Genomic DNA, 21,533 nt, shown 5'->3' on the forward strand with positions numbered 1-21,533 from the left:
TGCTTTACAGCAGAAATGAATTCCATATGCTTTTGTATTATCTTTCATCAGGCAGAGAATATTATCTATTGCCCTCACCGTTCCACTCTTGAGGATATCTTTGGATCTCTCATACATACTGATAAATAAAGAACAGATAGTTTGCAAATTTAAATATTTGCCTTATTGCCACAAAAATTCACCCCAAATTCCTTATCTCTTTTTCTTTCTTACTCAGGTAGGTATGATGAAAGGTCAGCCGACATAAATAGGCATTAAGATCAAGTTCTTTGCAATTGGCAAGAATCTCTCCCATAAGCCATAATTTTGAAAATCTGCTTCCATGTGCCACACTGTCTCTTGGTTAACTGAAAAAATCCTTTACTGAATTTGTTTGTGTGCAAAGACACTTTTTTTTTTTTGAATGCTTTAAATATAAGAATTGAAAGTAAACCAAACAACTACTGATTACTGAAAACATCCTTTAAAATGATGTTGGAGTACTAAAATGTTCCACTGACATTAACGAAGTTTTCATTCCAGTCTTAATTATGGGATTAACAAACATATTCTTAATTTTATATATATAAAAAAAAAAATACTTGCAATAAAAGGATGAAGAAAATTTTTTAAAATTTCATGCTGTCACTCCACTCACTGATGGCTCTCTCATGTTCTTTCTCTGATGTTCAACTCACATGCACCCTAAATGTGACCATTTTACTGAGCATTTTGTACAGTCTGATTTCAACTCATGGTCACAAGGTGCTGAAACTTGAGAGAACACCCCTGATTTTCTTTCCTGATCAATGGTAAAGTGTTCAATTCTTAGATTTTTCTTTAAGACTCCTAAAAGTACCTACAATATCTAAAGATTTTTTAGATGTTTAATTTTTGATCTAGGACCCAACTCAAAATGTCATGATAACATCCATAACAAGACAGCAATCTTGAGTAAATATTTCTTTTTTTCCCTCCAAGAAAATGCAAGTTTTACAGTTTTCCCATTTCTTGAATTTGAGCTGGGAATTAAAAGATTCATTCCTTTAACTTTTCACTACTTCCTAGCCTATTATTTGTAGTAAATTCACTGTTTAATTAGGAACAAAACATTTTTCTCACCACTAAGTAAGCCTCTATCATATCCTGACTTAGATTTGACAGCAATCACTGAAAGTTGTTGGTTATGCTTTCACAAATGCAGAATTTTCCTGAAGAGAGCTAATTTCATATTACTTAGAAAAGGGAAATCACCTGAAATGTTGAATTACGTAGTTCAGCTAAGAATTAATCATTCTGAGGTTAAAAAAACAACCCACATTCTAATTTTCATTATCACTTTCACATTAAATTCCTTCACTCCAAGATATACTAAAGTTACTTGAGATCTCTTCAGACTTGGGAACAAGATCAGGAGCAACTGCAAGTAACAGACCCTCAACTTCAGCTGAATAGTTAATGAGTAATGTGCAAAGGATCCTCAGAAGCTACAGAACCACAACTGTACTTGTTGAGTTTGAATGGAAGATGCATTCATATGATTCAAGAGCAGTGATTAAAATATGTCCTGCTGAATTCTGTTGCTGTAGAAATTCTTGCAATTGTCCATGTAAGTAAGTAGTTTGGATATAAGTATATACAGGAATCAATCAAGGTAGAAAAGATAAAACATTAGAAGCCAGAGTACAGAAACCATTAGATAAATTAGTGCCCACACACAGAAAATAATCCTACAGGCCTGAGGACTGTAAGCAGATTTCTCTGACAGACTTTCCAGAGCACTTAGAGAAAGAAAGAATCTGCAGAGCAAAGCATTTGAAGTTACACTCTAATATTGTTGACTTCTGAAATAAAAGTTGAAAGAGCAAACCAAAATTATTCCACTTTGCTGTGACTACATGAATAACTTTTCAGAAAATTTAGATACTTACAAGCATAAGAGGGCATTAGGACTATAGAAACAAAATGGTGATAGTAAGATCACAAGACGTGCAAGCAAAACCAAGATAAACACTGAATCTCATTTGCAGCCTAGATATTTCTACGTGAGAATTAGTTTGCCACAATCATATAGGATATTTACTATTATATGAACTACTTCTTGGTTAAAAGTAATGTATTTTATCTCATAAAATGTAAGATGTGAAGTGAAATATTAGCCATTCATTATAAACAGTAATTGAAAGAAGCTTAAAAGTCTTTTACCATGCAATTCACTTGTATTACCTACCTGTGCCTTTATAATACTTGGTACAGTTACCATATTCAATATCTTCCTTTTTAATATCAAACTGTGGCAGAGCAATTTTCTCTAGCTGTACAGGATCTCCAGACTGCCAGATAAACCGTAAGTCATCAGTTGTGTAACCAACTGCAAGAACAAGATAATAACTGTTTCGAGAATCATCTTAATCAGAGTAAACTCTGCAAGAAAATCTAGCATATATCCATCCTATTTCTTTCAGTCTTTTTCTTTCCATTTCCTGTTCAAAGAATTAAACACAAAAATTAAATAGCCAACAACCGAATTTTTATGTTGGCCTAAATGAGAACTTGGTGAGTAGAACATTACATTATCAGCATTATATTATTATTACATTACATCATATCAGCATTATTACTACACTGAATAAAGACATTTTTTAGAGTGCTAAGAGCTCTCAATTTCTGATAACTTCAAAAGAATTTAACAGCTCAATTGCTGTGATGAATCTGGTTCTTTCTGTAAAACAACAAATGAGCAATTCTGTCTTGAAGAACCACTGCAATACTCGTAAAGCCATCCAGACCAAGAAAGGTTGAGCAAACTTCCATTAAGATTACTGTTTAATTCCAATTTAATCCCAAACCGATTTGAGTTTACCACAAGGGTTTACATCAGCTAATGCATATGCCTATTAGCAATGCCAAAATGACTATGTACATACTGCAACTCTACAGGTACATGCTGACAGTCGAATAATGGTAAAGCTCTGATATAATTTGTTCCCAGTAGGATGCCCTGCTTTCCTTGGTTAACTTTGTTCCTTCTTTGATATTGACATTCCTTTCCTAGCTTCGCCTTCTCCATCCAGTCTGGTGGAGTAACAATGGAACAAAATTTTTGTACTACAACAGGAACAGGTTGGAGCAAGCCAACTTCCTTCTCTCTGCTTCACACTTGCCCTTACTCAGGAAAACAAAATTATTTTGTAATTGGGATCAGCAGAGATTGGAGTGTTGTGAAAAGCCTGTACCTGCGTAGGTACCCTTGTGCAGGAAGACTATGGGTCTCAAAACCATTTTGGCTGCAACTTCCAGTATGGCATGAAGCCCCTCAGAGAAGAGATCTGGCTGCTGCTTCATAAAATCAAATTATCTAGAGACCAGGACTGATAAGCAAGAGATGCCTGATAAGCAAGAGATGCCACAACGTATCTTGAAACCACTTTAAAGGGTTTCCTACTAAATGCTCTCAGTGCACTGGCATCAAGTATGGCCCCTGTATCAAGAGTTTCAAACAATAAATCAGACCCAAACAACCTAGAAAGCAGCACAGGTTGTGGAAGGTAAAACTACCTGGGGAAACCATGGATTTTTTAATCCCAAATGATTATTTTTCCCATTTTACTAAGTTTATTGCAATGTTTTTATAAAACTCATCAGTTGTAATTACATTTGATAGTAAAAGCTAAACCTAGAGTGCACGCTGCCATAACTGTAAGAAACATTTTGACAAGGACATGTATGTTGGTAGGACTAAATGAATATTAATTTCAATATTTCTTTAAAATGTTGACATGAACAATACAGAATTTATATGGTTTTGTTTCTCATGCATGCTTAGAAATCAAGTGGTTTTATGCACAGACTGATTTACATACAGCTTTCCAGTTGCATCTTGCAGCGTTGTGTATCCATAGGAAACAAGGTCAAATCCAAAGGGCATGACAGAGTAATAGACAATCTGAAACAAAATTTAAAAACAGTTTGAGCTACCCTGTTACCTTATGTGGCATTAAGAAAAAGAAAAATCATGGGGATTTTTAAATGCTATTTTCTACAGACACAGAAATCTGCTATGGAAACAACTGAAATCAGCACCAGGAACTTCAGTGTGTGCCAAATGATTGCCCAATGTATTTTCTTTGCTGATCACCATTGGCAAAAGACTTGAGACTGAGTTTTCTCATCCTGATTTAGATTTAGAAAGAAATAATCTAGATTTTCCCATCTTCTTTCTTTTTTTTCCTAGCTGCTTCTCCTCTAGGAAGAAATAGCCCATGTGTCCATAATCTCAGAAGTGGCTCCCTCTTAATGGTAAAGGTGCAATGTATTTGAATAATCATGTTCTCCTCTACTAGGGCAGTATGTTCCCATTCACACCAGAAGAAAATTTAGGAGATGGAGCCTTATCTGTACAAAACATTGGTCTATAAACTCTCCAGATCTATAATTCAGATCTTTAATCAACCAATTTCCTATTTTCTACAGATGATTATTTTTATGTCACGGTGCATACCTTTGCTAAACTAAGTAAAACCACAAGAAAGTATATGTTAATAGCAACAAAATGAAACTTTAGGGTCTTCTGAAAATGTCTGTATCTGGTAAGGCATGTAAATTAATCAGATTTATGTCCCAGTAATTTTGCAACAACATTTGTATTCACAAATCTGTAATTTCTGCCTTTCCCTATATCATTGGTAAGTAATCACAATTTTCTTTAGTTGACATTCAAGTGGTGTGCAAATTACACTGTTTGTTGAAGGCTTTCCTTCAGATATCATATCCATTTCACTGTGTTTCCAGGAACATAGGCAATTATCAAATGGGTTTAACCTTTGTTTCCAGTAATAACAGCTTACTTATTATGTTAAGTTCATGCTTTGAGTAATGATGACACAAGCATACACACACTTCAAATGCCTACTACCTGCTGTGTTATCAACTGACATATTTCAAAACATCTTCACCTGATTTCTTTACATACTTTTAACTTATAGCAGTATTGTTTACAAACTGTCAGATAAAGTTAAAATATTAAAGTGTATGAACTTATTAAGTTTCACACAGCATACATATCTCCAACCACACCATTTCCAAAAAGAGCAGAAATACATAATAAAGTACCTCATGCTGACTAGGACATCGCCATCTCGGAATATAAAAAGAAGGATATTTTCTTGTGTGACATCATGGAAGTTAGCATTTTTTTCATTAGCAAAGAATAAATCTGGCTTCCAAAGACATTTAAACATAGTTGGATCCACTGTCAGTGTATCTGAACCTCTCCAATCATTGGGCAGTTTGAGTCTGGGGTCATTCCACTTCTGTCTTAGAAAGATATTGACTCTATAATCCTGATGGGAAAAGTGCATAAATATTAGACCAGCCAAAAGTCTAGCCAGAAACCCACAGAAAAAAGAAGCCCATTCCTCCAGATTCTGAAGAGGAAAGCAATTTATGCCCTGATTTCTCTATCACAAAGATACTAATCACTATTCAAATAACATTAGTGTTAAGTTTAATAGACTTAACTATTAATAAGTACAACTTGTCTCATTCATGTTTTGAATACAGTAAGTCTCTCTGAAGGACCAAATGATCTCACATCAACCATTTTTGCATCCCCTTGATAGTAGTCCCCTTAGGCAAAAAGAAAGCATGCAGCAGGGCAGAGGGAGGCCATAGCTTCACTATGCTAAATTGCTGCAGGCAGCAGGCAAAATATCACTTCTATGAGGATATCCTGTGAGTGTAACTTCCAGCTTATTCTCAATTTGGTTAAGTGGCACACTGAAGGAAAAATATCTCACTATAGAAGCAGAAAACAGACCAGATAGATAATAGATTTTTGCACTACACAACCAGAATGCAGCCTCAGACCTTGTAATGGTGACTTGGGACTATCCTGGCAACTGAGGAAAAACAGGTACCAGCTTGTGTAGCATGTAGAAAAGCCAGTAACAGAGTAGGTCTCAAAGAGAGAAAATTAAGCCTTTATGCAGGTGAAACTTCCTTCTGGATACAGTAGGACACTCTCTCAAGGATGGTCAGTAGTAGAGCTATACTCAATGAGAACCTAATTTTGCTTTGGGGAATCGGAGTAGCATGTGTCTCAGGGCAAAACAGTACCTGCACACATTCTGTCCTTAGTGAAAGCTGTGTGCTGCCAAAGGAAAAAAATCTGACCCAGTATGTCAGTTATGACTTTTCAGACTTACCTTGAAGTCTTTTTGCTTTTTACATTTAAGCTAGGGCCTCTCTTTTATGTAACTATGCAAGCCAGACAGATCACATACAGGACAAAAAAGAATCAAGATATTTTTTATATAAAGTAAAAACACTAACAAAACAAAAAAGCATAAATTCTATATGTAAGATGATTTCTGTCTCCAGTCTTCCTAGTACCTTCAACAGTGTGTTTTGATTTTTTTTTTTTTTAATTGTCTGTTAGGTACAAAGCATTCTGAGATAAGGGTTGTGTCACTTAGAGCAGTGAAAACACCGATACTGGTTTACAATTATAGCAAAGTGCTAGAAATCTGAGAGTGAAGGTTCTCCACCTATTTTTGTTTTGTCAATGTATTCTGCATAACAAACTAATTTCTAAAGTTTAATGCCCTCTTTCACGTTTTACTATCGATATGATGTGACTTCTTTTCTGTTGTACTTACTACAATGAATGCACATTTACTGTCCAAAGGAAGTGCCATGTTGAGACAGTCATGCTAACTCCAGAGTTTACTGGGCTAAGACTTCGAGCACAATAATTTATCCTGTTGATTTACCCTGTTAACTGGAATACAGTGCCCACTTTCCCATGTCCAGTCCACCACTCAGATCAGCCCAGGTATTTCTTTATTACATTGTACTGTGTAATATTTTTCCTTACTGTATTGTAAGGAAAAGCAAAGCATCCAAACTAAGTAGAAGGAGATGACACAGCATTTGTTAATATGCATAGTTCTGAGAGATAGATGACACAATATTTGTTAATATGCATAGTTCTGAGAGATACGTTACTTGTTGGCAACCCAGTTTGGGAAAAAAAATAACAATGTAGTCTGACTCTTATTTATGTAAACACCTTTATTTCCTTGTCAAAGTAAAGAAGTATAAAATAATAGTCAATATGAAGTGACTTTGTACTGGAAGCAAAGCTTTGGAAGAGAAAAGGAATTCAGGTCAGTATCTCAGAAAGTGTCTTTCCAATTACATGCATGTAATTGACAATAGACTTTGCTTGCTTCTTGCTGAAGTTCCCACTCCATATACACTTCTTATTGCAGTGATAACAGTTACTTTAAACCATATGAGATAAATACTGCATACTACTCATGCTCACAAGCATTAAACTATTAATTACTCCAAAATTAATTTCCCCACAAGTGCATTACCCTGATTTTAACAAAAATAAGGTGTCTTCTCAAAGCCATAGGCAAACGATAAGCAGTGTCCAATGCTTCCCTTCAGCTTACCCATTCAGAAGAAGAGGATGTTTACACCACTGAAAAGCAGAATGCACTGGCAAAATAAGAATTGGAAGTAAGATCAGGTGGGGGCAGTTCTATTTCCTACCTCGCTCTATTACAAATGAACTTACATATACCAAACAATGAGAAGTTGCGACATATTAATAGAACTTAATTCTGTTGCCATGTAAGTCAATGGAAGATAAAATCTCTTTAACCCAAAATAGGTAGGTTCACAGAATCACAAAATAGTAGGAGTTGGAAGGGACCTCTGAAGATCATTTAGTCCAACCCCCCTGCCAAAGCAGGTTCACCTAGATCAGGTTGCACAGGAACACATGCAGGTGAGTTTTGAAAGTCACCAGAGAAGCAGACTCTACAATCTCTCTGTCACTGTCAGAGTAAAGAAGTTTTTTCTTTATGTTTCCTTATGTTTAGGTGAAACTTCCTGTGCTCTAGTCTGTGCCCGTTGCCCAGACCTACCTAAATGATTACAAACTCATGGCAGGGGGTACTTGGAGAGGAAGATCATCACATACTTGAGGCAATATAGAAAATGTAGAATGAAACAAAGCGATGTCAGGATACAAAAGTGTAGCTAGCCAGGCAATGATGTGTGGAAGGGCTTCTTCTCAGAAGACTATGAACTACTACAGCATCCGGCAGCAGTATAGACTGATCTGGTATAAATTTACTCTGAAGGAAGTATGCAACCAGTCTTCTCATATCTGGGCAATGAATTTTAAGATTTAGTACATCCACTACAGTTAGGCTTGACAGGAGCTGAAGAAGTGATCTTCAAGGAGCACATGGTCTACTCCCTATACATTTTGCAAACATTCTTTGAATATTTCAGAATGATCAGCCTTTTATTATAAAGGAGAGTCAAATAGCAGTAAAAAACCCTGAAACTAGAGGTGGGGAGTGAAAAAGAGCATTAGAGGTAGGAGAACCTGGCAGGTAAATAGAATCACAGAAGCATGTTACAGGGCTTTGTTTTCCCATGAAACTCCAACAGAAGTCAGGAGTTTGAAAGGGGAGGCATTTTAGGAAAAATTTCAAATGCAACCAACTAAATAGTGGGTATGTGGCCAGAAAAACTCCTCAGGCCACAAATCAGGCACAGACAATATATTTCTCTCTGCTAACTTGAAAACTTTTTCTGTGTGAACTGCACTCATACAAATAAAGGAAACATAGTAACACTGTCTTTTAATAACATAGAGACTAAAAAAGGAAATAAATACTTCCTTTATATACATAAGTATTAAAAAAGACCTTTCTGCAAGGTTTTAAACTGAAGGAGAAGGAGAAAGTAGTGTTATGCCACTTAAGTGAGTGAAAGGAGGTTACACTGCAAGGACAAACCTTGAATATAAATTCTGTAGATGGAGGGTCAGACCATCAGTACAGCCAAAATATTATAGCCCTATGAGTATTTATACCAGAAAGGATCTATCCCTAGAAATCTTTGCCTGGTTATCCAGTCTATAACAGTTTCTAATTATGACATAACCACCTTACTATCCCACAAATCTGTAGTCTAAGAAAATGCATGTAAAATCAGAGGCAGAGTTAGTATAAGGATACTAGACAAGTAGTCTAATGAGCTGGAAGGAAATAAATTACAGGATTCAAGATAAAGGGAGGTTACTGGAAAGTAGCATATAAGCTCTGCTTCATTTAAGATGTATAAATTCTTATTCTTTCTGTAGTCAACTACATTTTGCTTAGTTTCTCCAGGGAACATGTTTGATGTTTGTGATAATATTTCAATTCTTTTATGTATTCACCAACATACCATGACCAAGACACAGCAAACATCTGAACTTCAGTTTTTTCTAACAGGCTCTTGAGCATAGGATACACACTATTGGTCCTATCTTGCTTCAAACCAATATTAAATAAAATCTGTTGAAATATGCTTTTCTATCAGGAAATCATCTTCTCACTTAAAAGTAAGTAAAACGTGCCCCACTGGGAGATAATCTTTTTTGTTGGGAATGAGTCAACTTCATAGGACCAGAAGGACTGCAAGGGGAAAAGAAAATGTAAAATAAATTTGTGGGATTCCCAAAACATCAGGAACTATCAGAATCAAAGAGAGGGAAAATCTGGGAGTCTGTTGACTAGTAAGAAGTTCCAGATATTAATCTCAGAGTTGTCTGTTTCTGAGAGTGGGATACAGTACATCTTGTTGAAGACGTTTACTTCTACATCTCTTTTAACATCCTCCTGAACAGAAGGAGATCAGCATGCCATGTGGCCTTTTCTCCCTGTCCCTTCACACATTTGTTTATTGGGCCTTCTCCCACCACATCACTTCAAATCACCTAGCACCCATGGCTATTTTTCTCCACCCTTCCATCACCCATGACATAGCATGGCTATGTCAGAACACTTTACCCTCACATAGAGTTTGTGAAAACCTATGAATTCATCTATTACATCCAGAAATATCTACAGAACCAAAAATCATCACGATACTTCATTGACTGAAATACCTAGAAATAATTTCACAGACGTTGGTATCAGTAATTCTATTTCTCCAACCAGCTTAGTAGCTTCTGGTAACTTTAGAGACAGTCAAGACATCAATATTCCTCATGATTCAAACCAATGCCTAAAACAGTAGAAATGCAGACAGCTGCTCTCTTCTTCCACACAGACAGTTCTGTTACTGCCTGCAAATGTTACTCCTTTCTGAATGCAAGATGCCCCTCTGGACCTTCATAGATGTGGTGCTTCAGCTCCAGGAAACACTTTTCTTGTGATTCTGGAGTAGAAGTTTTATCCCATTCTAAGTGACCCACTTCTACTGTCTGGTGCATTACTCAGATCATTTTGAAGGCAAGTTCCAGCCTATCCTCTAGTGAGCTATGGCTCCTAAATGCTCACAGGACCCAGAGTCCATTACAACAGGAAGAGTTTCCCAAGTGACATATGGAAGAATAGATTGACCATTCCCTTCATCAGTACTTCCTGTGATACGTTAAGGCAAAGAAAAAGTAATACAAACTTCACATAAACATGGTGATGAGCTGGACATAGAAAATTAAATAAAAGAATAAGTTAAAATAAGGATATTAAAATAAGGTGTCTGCAATTCTGACATATGGAGGAAAACATGACTAATCCTGCAGAACATCCTAGTAAATTTGTGAGTGATCATATCAGGAATTCCCAGACACATGCATTGCTATAGACAGCATACTTAATTTACAGTCATGTCTTGTTACTATTTGGATCTGGGTGAACTCTAAAAAAAAACCTCTGTGAAAGTAAATTTTTAAAGCATGCAATAAATTTCAGGAACTTGAAAGAGTTATCTGGCCAAATATACCTGACATCTTAGACACTTCTCTAACTCCTACTTTCCTGCTCTTCCTCCCTGCCCCTCTTTAAACTTCAGTATCCTTTTTGTTTTCAGGAAATAAACCTCGAGGTATCTTCAGCATACTTACTTGCTTTGTTTTAATATCACTTCCCATTAATGCCATTAGTTGACCTACTATCATTTGCAATTAAATCTAAATCTTTTATTCACTTCCAGTTACAGAAACAGAAATTTCTGGCCAAGCTGTTCAAAAGTTGATTTATCTGTCACATGTGTCTGAGTGGCTCTGCAGTCCTGCTGAAATATCATGAGAACACCATGTAAGCTGGTTCTGAATATTAAGTGGGTACTTAGATCTATCAACAACAAAAGGTGCTCTATTATTATGGTTCATTGCTTCTGTGCCACTATGAGTAGCAGTGTTGCCTCAGTCACAGCATTTAAAAAAGCAGCCTGATTTTGGGAAGTGACTCAATGCTTTCCACACAGCAGATCACCAAAGTTATTTCTAAATGGGATGCTCAGGGAGCAGCTCAGACCTCCAATTCTGGGTGCATGGCTTTCCACATACTGGCAAGACATGGAGTACTCCCCTCTTTTTTACACAAAATAAAGCCTCTTATTAGATCAGAACACTTTCAACAATTAAATATAATTATTTTGGCAATATTTCTGACAGTACTTACTGAAAATACCATTGCAAAAAAAGATCTTCCACTCCCAGAATACTGGAAACAGCTTTCCTGAAACTACTCCTTATTTTGGAATAAATTTTATTTCCTCCAGAAACAGAGACAGTCAAAAATGTAACAAGGATTATTTGGTGCTCTTACTGCCATGGTGAAATTTTCTGACTGAACAGAAAATGCATTTTTAGAATGCATCCCCACTTAATCTCTCTTTCACACAGTAAATAAATAAGAGTACGGTCATTTGTGATCTACTGCCTTTACTCCTCCTATTCCTGCACAATTTACTCCTATCCTCCTATCTACATAAAAGACAGAACCTGTATGCTTCAGCCTCATGCATGTATCTTCTTTTTCTCTCATAAAGAGTCCTAGTATTTTCTTTAGTAATACTCCAAGTAACCTAAATATTATCTCTAAGGAAGATTATTGAAGTCATACTAAGAAATGTGCTTTTCCCCAGAATTGAGTTATTTATAGAAATAAGTGTATTTCTTGCATCCTAGAAACCATGGATTTCCTTTCATATACATTAGATTCTGAAAGCTGCAACAATCTGTAGGCAAATATAAACAGGTTTACAGATTTATGGCATAAAGCATAGTCTATGACTAATGCCATTATCTCAGTTCTCAGAGTCTGCAATCATAACAATCATTTCTACTGAAATTTAATTTAATAAGAAAATCTCCACGTGTGCTATGTTAATTTCATTTCAGCCTTACCATCGTTGTCTCCTGAATTGACCCAAAGCTGTTAATGAAGATATTGACTGCAACATCGACTGGAATTCCTTTAAAAAAAAATAGAAAAAAATTCTAGTGAGCTGCATGGTCCAGTAACAGTGCATAATCCTTCTTTTAAAGCTCCTTTACACTGGTATCACAATGGGAAATGTCTTCTTAAAGGGTCACACAATTTTATCTTTTCAAGTTAGTATATACGCAGCTTTCAAAAGCTATGGTTTAATCTATTTCCACTGAAAGTCAATGGAAATCACAGAGAGCCTTTTCAACCTAGAGATAAGGAAACAGAAAAAATGAAACCTTAGTCCAGAGTGCTAAGCTTAAAGCATTTCACAGATCATAAATTTGAATAATTTTTGAATTCCATGATTTTCTGTTATCACAGAATGCACAATCCAGTATTACCTCTGCACACAGTGTAATGGATAGAGGCAATTCACATTTTGAGTGGTGGACATTTTTTAACTGTCAAGGTCATAATGATGTTCTGCCATCCCAAATTACCTGCTTATGATTTATGATGAGACATTTACTTATATTGTAAGAGGATACCTTTTTGTGCAAGTCAGGTACATAACTGTAAATTATGAATACAGGCAGATAAAAACTGTTGCATGCAGCTTTCACAGCTATCTAGCCTTAGTGCTAGAGAGTTGGAAAGCTACTCCATTTTAAAGGGACTACCAATTTGCCAAGAAAACTTTCTAGACGCCAGTAGCTGTGAAGATATCAGGATGACCTGAACTTTTTCCTCTTTTACACAGCCAGGATTCCTGTAGTTAAAGAGGAATGGCATGACAGCTGCTACATTTGCCCTCTGTCACCCTCTGGGAACTGATTGGCAGTCATTTAATATGGTGTTAACAGAGAGTTATCACCAAGCACATAGAAGTGGCCTGATGGTTGGGGGAACTAATCATAGTCCACTACTTTTATTTAGCACCTTTATGTTGAGAGTGTCAGTATGTACACTAGATGCATGTATCTGATCTCAATTGCACAGTTACCAACACTTAATTCAGTGGGTTTCTTCCTATTTTCAGCAACTAAAGAGAATATAAAAATACGTGAAGACTATTTTGACAGAGTAAGCAAATGCAGTACAAAACTGTATATGCTTCACCTACTAGTTTGCTTGCCTGTAAAAAATATTTCAGTGTACATGTAATGCATAAATTCAGACTTGTTCTCATGGTTCACCAGAAAATCACCAAGATAAAATTTCACTTTTTGCAGCTATGTCACTTTGTGTTGTGGGATGGCTTTGTTTTGTTTTGCTTTGGTTTTTTTTTAATCAGACCTGTTAAGTGTGATACTTTTGGTTATGCAATAAGCATAATGCTTTATTTAATGCCTGATGAATGTGACAGAGCACCCACCACATCACTAGTAGCCAAGAGTGTATTATCTCATCCAGATTTAAATAGGAAGTGCCATCCAAGAAAATCACTCATGTGTGAAGAATGTTTTAACACAGGCAAACCACTTGTCAAAAAATGTTCTTTTCCTTCCACCTCCCTGTGAGTTAACACTACACATCCTCCCTTTTCCTTCCATCTTGTTTCTTACCAGACTGCCAGCAGGACAATCAAAAATATAAAGAAATCTGCAGCATGCTTTGTGATTACAAGCTGGTCATGCTGAAGAACAGGTAGAGCAGAGGCTAAATGTTTACTGTTTCTTACAAGGCTCATATATAGGATTATGATTCTATATAAATTACTAAATATACTATATTTTATACTATATTTTATAAATACAGCATATTTTATAAATAGAAATTATACAATACATTATAAAATACATATTTATAAAGTAAAAGACCTGAAAATGGTCAAAAGCACAATAAAGATTACAGATTTCAACATTTCTAATAGTATTGACATGTATGTTGAAATATCTCTTAAGATACATATATTTAAACATAAGATTTACATAAACTGCAGTGTCTGTAATGTAATAAAATTGTCTATGCCATTTTCCAGCAAGGAAATAATCTAATTCCTGGAAAGTGTAACTTACAGATGCATTATTTGTTAGAGGTTGTGCAGAGAATATGTATTCCAACCTTTTCTGCATATGTAAGGAAATGACATTTGCCTACATGGAAGATTTCTGCGACATATGAATACCAAGGAGATGTTTTAAAGTCAGAGAACATGTTTAAATTCATTACTTATTTGAATGTCCTAAGTGTGTAAGCTGTATTACTAACATATATTTAAAGGATTTAACAACTTTAAGGATGTCTGCAGAAAGTTTTGAAAATCTTGTAAAGAAATACTACTAAAGTCTAAAATGTAAGGATAAAAAAGGCATTAAAAAAATACAAAATCTAATTCTACTAACAAAAAAAAGATTAAAATTAACAGTAGTAGTAGTAATAACAATAAAGCATGACACTCTTTATGATCAGGAAATCCTAAGATATTACCTTTAAGCTCAAAGGGGTAAATGTCTTCTGCAGCTTCACACTATCTAGGGATATTTCCATTTAAAAAATAAACACAAAAATTTACATTGTAAATATTATCTCCACATAAGTTCTCTATGTGTGAAAAGAACAAAAGCTATATTCCAAAGATTAAAAAAACAACAACTGACAAACCTTTGAAATTAGGCCTTATCCTAGGATCATAGCTAAGCAATAGCCTATTCAAGATATTGCTGGTAGAATTAGCAGGTACTCTTGCAAGGTCTTCAGCTGATTGCTGGCTGTAAAAAAAAGTGCATTTGTTACTGTTAAGACAGAAACAACTGCGTGCTTAAACTTAAAGTCATGCCATAAATGTCATTTCACGAGTAAATATGTTCAGTTCCACACTGTACACTCTTAACTGTAAACTCAGAAGTAAATAAACTGCAGTGCACTAACTGTTCCTTTCCCTCTTAACGTAAATATCCAGAGGGACACGGTTTCTTCATCAGTAGAAAGCAGACATCTGAACTATTTTTAGTGACTGTCAGATTAGGAACATAAGTAAACTGACAGCCACTTCATAGGTGCCAAACCATGCAAAGGCTTTTGGCAGACTCCTGCTCTTGGATGCCAGCATCAGCTATTCCACAGAGAGCTGGAGCCATTGCATAATCTCTCTGAAAAGTGCTAATAAAAGCTTTGTTATGGAAAACAAGGCTTTGGACTCTCCTCTGGTTTTGCAGGGGGAATTTAAACATCTCCATTTACCTTGCTGCTATTGTGCTGGATGTTAAATTAAAACCATCACTGAAATTAAAAAGAACCTGTGACAGATAAATGTAGCTACATGAGTAAAATGAAATTGTGTGTAATAAAATGCAATAAGCATTAGTTCCCACCCCATGTGGTTTAAGCACCTAGCAGGTTGATAACGAATTTTTATGTTGTCTGTAGAACCTGTTCAGTGATGTTCCCCCAATTTTGAATCCTCTCTTGTAATTGCTTTTTCATCCATTTTATTATGATTATTCTGCTGACTTTCTGTCATTATAATTTAGTAATCAAGACACCATGTAAAAATAAGACAAACACTCTAGAGAAGTGTAAGTTACATACATCAACACTATTATTGATAAATGTTTTCCATAATCAGTATCAGCTGCCATTGCCTCCTTTACCCTGCTCAATTTCTTTTATTAATTATTCTTTCCCATATCAATATCAGCTTGACAGACCTGGAAGTTACTCTTCATAACATCTCACTTCACTGCTAGCTGCTTCTCATCCTTCAGTTTCCTTCATGTCCTTCGGGACTCCAGCATTATCCAAACATTTGCTGAAGGAAATATTAACTCTCAAAAAGGATTTTGACCAGTTGTTTGGTTGTGGGCTTTTTTAAAGTTGTGTGAATTTATCAGACCTGATTTTAGAGTGCCAAATTATAGTAGCTCCTGTTCAGCATCTTCCTTATTGGCTACTGGGAAATGCATTAATTAATAACTATCACCACTACATGGTATCACCATTTGATTAAAAACTGAAGACCAGATGCTAGCCCTTGCAAAGCTTTTATGAATAACCCCACCTTTAAAATCAAATGTTTAAACTAAAATCGTACAGGAAACAGCAGAAGCAAATGAACAAGACCTGCTGGGTAGCACCTACTATGGCTTTACAATGAGACTACTAATTAAGGAATTTTTGACTTTTAGTAACATACCTTGTAACTTACACTAGTACACCCTTATTCTGTGTACAATAAAGAGGAACAAGGTGGTAGTTTTGTGAGATGATGTTACTGAAAGTATCTGCTCAGGCTGTTTGTTCAAAGGTCGCCTATGAATCAGGCAAAGAAGACGTACTGTGCTGGGAAGAGTGATGGGAAGAACAGGTGGTAGCACTGCTGTCTCGCAAAGAGCATCTTGACCACATCTTCCACAAGGTTTTGGGTAGTGTTTTGATCTTATACAAGTGTAATGCACATATTTATGCTCATTTCTATAAGAATCAAGTGAAATTCAACAGCAGTGGCTAGTCTGAGTTGGGAGAAGAAGCAGAGAGTCAGTAACTGGTATTTTTTTAAAGGTGACTTTAGATGAAGTGATTTGAATAGCTACTGGGAAAGTTCTGCTGAGTATCAGTTATATTTTCACTGTGATCTTTTACAGCATGCTGTCACTGAACTACTATCACTGAACAGCACTCATGCGACTAAACATTGTCACAAGGACAAGATTTCCTTCAGAGATCCTTGCTGACGAAAATACCTGTCATTAAATTATATGTGTAAGTTTGGGTGAGTTAAGAGGTTATGCCACTTTCAGAGTGATAGATGAGCAGAGTGAGTTAATGAAACAGTGAATGGGATGGGTTAAGTGCTTGGAGAAACAGGCAAGGCCCATACATGCTACTGAGATATTTACCTAAAGCCACTACCAGCCCTGCTTAATTGGCTATTCTGGAATGAATTAACAATAGGCAAATTGTTAATCTGCCAATATATGGATGACATAGGAAAAATGGAATTTCAGCTGAGATCTCTCTTCCTAAAAGAAACAGAACTTCAATTTGCTGAAGGCTGTTTGATTTCCATACAATAACACACCAGTTCAGAAGTTACTTGCCAATTATTCAACCTACAATTTTCACATTTGTGAAAATCTGATAAATAGGCTAAGATTTCCCTTACAATTTCCACCAGTTGCAGCATGCACTGTTATCCTAATACATTTATTTCAACTTGTATTGAATGTATGCAGACCTGCTGGGAAACATTAAGACCTGGAAATGTGGCAGCACTTTTCACAGTAATTAGAATAGAATAGAATAGAATAGAATAGAATAGAATAGAATAGAATAGAATAGAATAGAATAGAATAGAATAGAATAGAATAGAATAGATCAGGTTGGAAGAGACCTTCAAGATCATCGCATCCAACCTATCATCCAACACCACCTAATCAACTAAACCATGCAACCAAGCACCCTGTCAAGTCTCCTCCTGAACACTTGCAGTGATGGCGACTCCACCACCTCCCCAGGCAGCCCATTCCAATGGGCAATCACTCTCTCTGTGTAAAACTTCCTCCTGACCTCCACTAAGCAAGATATGGTGAATACCAAAGGGTAAGGCAACGGAAGCCTCAACAGTTACAACAGTTGCTATAAAGAAAATTTAAAAGCAAATAATAGTAAAACCAGAAACAGCCTTAACAAGAATTTTGCCTAAATAATAATTCTGGGGTGGAAAAAAAAAATAAAGCCTCAAACACACAGAAAAAACAAACCCAAAATAGGATTTCTAATTTTTTTTCTGATAAAAAAAAAAACAAACCAGAAACACCAACAATCAACCAACCAACCAAAACAACAAAAAACAACCCAAGAAGTATTCTCAAAAAAATTCCTACTTCTACACACAGTATTTTTAGAAGTCAGAGAGAAAAAACAAAGAGAAGTTATTTTTCAGCATAACAACTCTGTGTGATACGACTGGCCCCTCTCTGGTCTTCAGGAGGTAACTTCTGGCATCACTAATGAGTAAAAGAATTACTTTAAATACTGTATTTCACAGGACATACAGTAAGGTGTCCATCTCCTCTCCCACTGCAGCTCTACATATTTTACCACTGCCTTTGAAGAACATGATTAACATTTTCATTAGATGACAACGGAGAATTATTTTCATAATTCACTAATCAAAATCCAGAAGATAAGCAGATATGCACGGCAAAGGAAGCGTACATTGCAGTTGGTTTAAAATTTATATAGCTTCATTACATTTGTGTTCAGCAAATGTGTCAGAAGGCATTATATCTCTATGGGTTTACTCTCTCAGAGCTCACTGAAGTTACAAGGAGGTCTTGTCACATGCAGTGACACAGGAGGATGAATGGAGGAAGGAATATAAACATATATTCTACTTAATATTCTACAAGTGGGATTAAAATCTTTGACGTTGTATTAACTCACCTACTGCCTTGATTCCTATTCTTACGGTCCCATTATGCTGAGGAATCTCCAGTTTTAGAAAAGAACATAAATATACTTTTTATTTACGGGGTGACAAGCAGGAAAAAGCAGAAAGACATGTCATAGAGACATATTCACACACCATCTTACACTGCACTGCAGTCTGGTCACGAAGCGTGCTGCTTCTGTTGCCGGTGTGTGTTAGAGAGCACAGCTTGGATAACCTGACAGATAAAAATATATATCCTAGCTCACATTGTTCAGTTATCTCCAGAAAAAAACACCTATATAATGCTGAAACAACAGATTTTAGTACAGTTTATCTAATCTATGTGATGGAAACTGACTTTTAGTCACATAACATGGCAGTGTATACCTGAGAATGGTAACAATCAGTTTTGGAAACACAGTATCTGCCATCTCACCATGGATTGTACAACTGATATAAACTGATTTGCAGGCATTTGATTTTCTGAGTGCAATAACAAGAAGTATAAAGCCAGGTTAATGCAAACCAACAAGATAGTATGTAATTATTGAGTGATCTCAGTGATGTCTAGTATGCTTAATAACTACATTTTCAAATTGTACCAAGTGACATCTCGATCACTAGGAAGAATAATTACAATGCCTCCAATGCAGAGTGATATCACTAAAATTACATCAAAAGAACTGAACTCTGAATGACTGTTTCTGGTGCCTTCATAAATGCAGTTGACAGCTAAACACCTGAAAATAGATATGTAACTTCAGCATCTAAATTTGGAGATGATGCAGTATGATGGACATAAAGAAAGGTCCCTTCATAGTGGAAGCTGAAAAAGACACTCTGATTTGGCACTTAAATTGTGAAATAACTTGTCTTTCATTTTCTCTTCTAGATAGATAAGAGAGCAGAGTCTCCTAATGTGAGCACGTAAGCAATCTTGCAGAAGTTGGCTGGTATGAAGGCCTCAATTAATGTCAATGTTTCAGAATTTGTCCATCAGAAGCCTCCAATCCAGCTTTAGTTTCACATTCAAAACAGGCACGGTTGAGCACTTTAAGGAGAGTTTATACGGTGATCTGAAGAACCCTCTTATTGTTCCCTAAGCTTCAGAAAAGCAAACTGATTCACCTGACTGCTACAGAGATTGCACACCCCAATGATACTTCACCCAGCCTGACTAGTACTGTTCACAGCAAGCTAACAGTGCTTCCACTTCTTAAAATAAGCTTGTTTGGTCCTATCTTAAGCACCTCTGCATCCTACTGAACTCCTCGTCACCTAAATTACCCTTGTGAATAATGGGTGTCCTGTTGTGTCCTTATATTGTATGCACACATGAAACATCATCAGCATCCAGATGTTCTTTGTCCAAGTCTTTTTTCCAAATACAGTAAGTATTGAGACAATACATGAATCCTGGAAAACCCCAACCACCTTTATGGTGGTGTAAGTGTAGATGTAAGTGGAAAGCCTAAGTGGAGATACATTCTATATGAATTCTCATCTATTTGGTGGAGCTGAGAATAGAATTTAGTCCTACAGTTTCCCTCATGCTTAGGTTTAGGGGGTGTAGTTTAACCTGCTGATCCAAGTATTTTCTCAGTCCAGAGACTGTACATGAAATGAAGTCTGTAACTTTCCCCCCCAGCTGTAGTGTCTTGTCACTGGAGCATTCAGAATGGCACAAACACTGCCCACTGAGAGGGAGAATTACTGATCAAGAGCCAGCCTCCTACATTTAATTATTGTTTTACTTAGATTATATAGCAGAATAGAATAGAATAGAATAGAATAGAATAGAATAGAATAGAATAGAATAGAATAGAATAGAATAGAATAGACCAAACCAGGTTGGAAGAGACCTTCAAGATCATTGTGTCCAACCCATCATCCAACTCCATCTAATCAACTAAACCATGGCACCGAGTACTGCATCAAGTCTCCTGCTAACCACCTCCAGTATATATAGTTATATAGCTTTATATTTTAATCTCTAGAAGTTTTATTCATTCTGAAAACAAATTCCAAAAACTTCCTGCAATGTGGCCCTATCTGTCCAGGATCACAGCTTTCCATGAAAATTACGATCTACAGAATAATGAAACCATTGAGCAGCTGCTCTTACTGTGGGGCAAAAGAATTTTTGCAGGAACCAGACCTGGAGTCTCCAAAGGACTTATCTTCAGAATAACTGTGAGATGTAATTCAGGCTTGTCTTTCAACTTCATTCCATCTTCTCCCACAAACTGTATCAATCCTCCCATCATACTTGAAAATGTTCAAAACTATCAATAGTGTCTTCTACAAGACAGGCATGAAGCCAGAGATGATTCCATTCTCCCACCATTTGTATTTACATTTACAATTAGATTTACATTTACACATACAACAGCCAGAGAAGCCATGCATACCCAAAATCTGGACATAAATTTACAAAGTCCTTGTCCACAGGAGGGTGGAAAGGATCCAAGATACAAGATTCACTTTTAACTTCTATTTAAGTCTTTACGGGAAGAGTGTGTCAGAAGCTGGCAGATAACCAAAAGAAATTTCAGGATAAGCTTTCAGAAAACTGTTTTAAACACATCAAAGGTTCTTTTCCCTAGTTATACTGTCTTTTGTTGTTATTTTTTTCAAAGAAGCTGTTTATTGAACCTTGGCATCTGTGACCTTTCTAAGCTTCTGCCCTGGCAGATGGCACAAGGCATGCTTTCTGGAGGGCTTAGAGGGCCATTTCACAGTTTCCTGAAGAAGCTGATAAGCTTTACTGAATACAAGCCAAAATATGATTTTACTCCTGATTTGTGGGTTAGAAAAGCTCTACAGATACTACAGGGTGTTTAATTACTCTATTAATCTAATCTACATGGATGTAGGTCTTCACATAGAAAACTGCATAAAGCACAATTGTGATATCCAGACAAAAAAAATGAGATTTAGTGATT

The 21,533-nt window shown here is 36.1% G+C and overlaps 1 protein-coding gene across 2 annotated transcripts in view; it reads right to left on the reverse strand.

Annotated features, from left to right (window-relative positions):
* Positions 1-21,533, reverse strand: part of GLRB (glycine receptor beta) — a 46,191-nt gene that overhangs the window by 18,940 nt on the left and 5,718 nt on the right. For both annotated transcript variants that reach the window (XM_068137209.1, XM_068137208.1), the window contains exons 3-7: positions 14,817-14,923; positions 12,188-12,255; positions 5,092-5,321; positions 3,843-3,925; positions 2,210-2,350 (exon numbers count right to left, since the gene is read on the reverse strand). In XM_068137209.1, the coding sequence (XP_067993310.1) occupies positions 2,210-2,350; positions 3,843-3,925; positions 5,092-5,321; positions 12,188-12,255; positions 14,817-14,923 (629 nt within the window). The remainder of the gene's footprint in view (positions 1-2,209; positions 2,351-3,842; positions 3,926-5,091; positions 5,322-12,187; positions 12,256-14,816; positions 14,924-21,533) is intronic.

This window comes from Melanerpes formicivorus, unplaced genomic scaffold (genome assembly GCF_026170545.1).
Source record: "Melanerpes formicivorus ecotype bairdi unplaced genomic scaffold, bMelFor1.0.p_v2 SCAF_4, whole genome shotgun sequence".
NCBI lineage: Eukaryota > Metazoa > Chordata > Aves > Piciformes > Picidae > Melanerpes > Melanerpes formicivorus.